General features: G+C 39.4%; 1 protein-coding gene across 1 annotated transcript; it reads right to left on the bottom strand.

Moving 5' to 3' along the window:
- Nucleotides 1-690: 690 nt before the first annotated feature.
- On the bottom strand, nucleotides 691-1,707 carry XCR1 (chemokine (C motif) receptor 1). The gene has a single exon (XM_010282408.1). The coding sequence runs from the start codon at nucleotides 1,705-1,707 to the stop codon at nucleotides 691-693; it is 1,017 nt and encodes a 338-aa protein (XP_010280710.1).
- Between the last annotated feature and the right edge of the window lie 468 nt (nucleotides 1,708-2,175).

Below are 2,175 nucleotides of genomic sequence, written 5' to 3' on the forward strand. Positions count from 1 at the left end.
AGGCAGGAGCAGTAACAGGAAGAAATCCAATATCCCAGTGAAGTATCTTCTTAACAGCTTGTGTTCCTTCTAGGGCTCTCCCAAACTTTTGATTTTGGACCCAAAAGACTACCTCTATGCTAAGCTAGTTTTATATATATTTACCTACCAACAAGTAAAAGAATATTTGCACTGAGAACTTCAGAGATTCTGAGGTCTTGTAGCTATTGTCAGGCCAGTAAAACCCGAGAGCCTCAAAAAGAGAGAACCAATGAGTTCAGCACTGGTAAACACTGTAAAGCATTAAAAGCTACAGAAATACATGTGTCTGTTGCTATATACAGTCCAAGTATTTTAAGTCAGGCAAGAAAGCAACATGCAATGCCGTTAAAACCTGATGATTTTTCACAGAGGAAAAAGCAAACTTCTTTTTGTTTTTAAAAAGAAACTATAAGTGAGAGAAAATCCATCTCATTGCACAAAAAATCATAAAGATAAGGCTTACAGGTCAATGAAGTAATTTCTCAGCATTCTCAGCTCTCCATCACACTGCAAATATTTTTTTTTTTATTACTTTCCATACAGAGCATGTTTGCAAAGAGTAAGTTTGTGTGCCTTTCTCAGAGAAGTGCCTCTAAGAATTAGAGATTATCCATGGCTTTTAAAATCTGAAAAATCATCCAGGATTAGTGCTAATAGTTAGATCTTGCTTCAGTAGATGGACGCATCTTGATAGTGGAATTTGCCTTGAGAACAGATCCTGGGGGTGGAGACTTGTCCGCTCCCACAGGGTAAATACGGACTGCATAAACGTAACAAATGCCTCTTGAACTTGACTCCAGCAAATACATAGAGCACAGGGTTGAGGCAGCAGTGCGAGAAAGCAATTTTACGACTGATGTGAAAGGCAAGGTTGGAGTCTTTTTCATACTGACAGGTCGGTGGTGGAAAAGTAATCAGAAAGCTGAGGATGTTGTAAGGTGCCCAGCTCAGGAAAAAAGCCACCACAATAATAAGGATGAGTTTCACAGTTCTGTGCTTTCTGTGAGATCTTGCTCCAAGCAGGATTATCAGTATCTTTAAGTAACAGAATACAATAACCCCAAAGGAAAACAGGAAGAGTACATTTCTCTGATAAATGTCCACCTTTTTCCATTTCCAGTCAGCATAATCACAGGTCTTGTCCCCTTCCAAGTTTTCTTGCACTGTGGTGTGAATCACCTCAGGAACCACAATTAATATGCTACCAGTCCAAACAACCAAACTCACCAGAAAACCACAGCATTGTGTCTGGGATCTCAGAGTCGAAAGGGGGTTCACTACTGACACGTACCGCAGGACAGTCATGAGAGTCAAAAAGAATACACCGCTGTAGTAGCCAATGGAGAAAACAGCATTCATTGCTTTGCAAAGGAACTCACCAAAAATCCACCCAAAGGACTGGTCCACTGCCCAGAAAGGCAGCATGCAGGAGAAGACTAAATCAGAGACACAGAGATTCATGATGAAGACGTTCGTTAAAGATGTAAGGTTTTCATATTTGAATAGGATCCATAACACTAGAGTGTTTCCTAGCAGGCTGAGCAAAAATGCCAGAGTGTAGAGGACAGTAGTGAGATGGGTGTAAAATACAAAATAGTCACCCATTTCGCAGACGTTGCTTTCATTAAAAGAGTATTCATATGAGTAATTATCATCTGAATCAGGTGGATAATGTTCTTGATCCATTTGTCTGTGCAAACCTCACACTGTTCTCCAGCAGCTACTTTGAAGAACCGCAAACAATCAAGACAAAATTTTGGTGAAAATCAACCCAGTAACTAAGCTGCCACTGTGGAGGCTTCTGTTTTAAGAGACAAAAAGAAGCAGTGAAACTACCTTATTTGTCCTGTTTTTTGGGAGAGAAAGGAGTCATTTCCTCTTATGACTAGAGCATGGACAGGTAAATACTAAAGATTTACTCTCAAAGCAAAGTCAAGATCTTAATTACTTAAGAAGTCAGAAACTAAGATGTTTCTAAACCAATATGGTCAGTGACAACTGCTAATTATTAAGTTTCTACTACGTGAAGGCTCAGGGTGCATTGTTATTTAACGTAAGTATCCCAGGTGCCACGACTTTCAAGTCTGCTACTATTTTTAAAGTTTTCTGGAATGGTATCAAATTCCTAAGCACTTCAACATGTATCTGATTCTT

Source organism: Phaethon lepturus, unplaced genomic scaffold (genome assembly GCF_000687285.1).
Source record: "Phaethon lepturus isolate BGI_N335 unplaced genomic scaffold, ASM68728v1 scaffold17212, whole genome shotgun sequence".
In the NCBI taxonomy this organism is placed as follows: Eukaryota; Metazoa; Chordata; class Aves; order Phaethontiformes; family Phaethontidae; genus Phaethon; species Phaethon lepturus.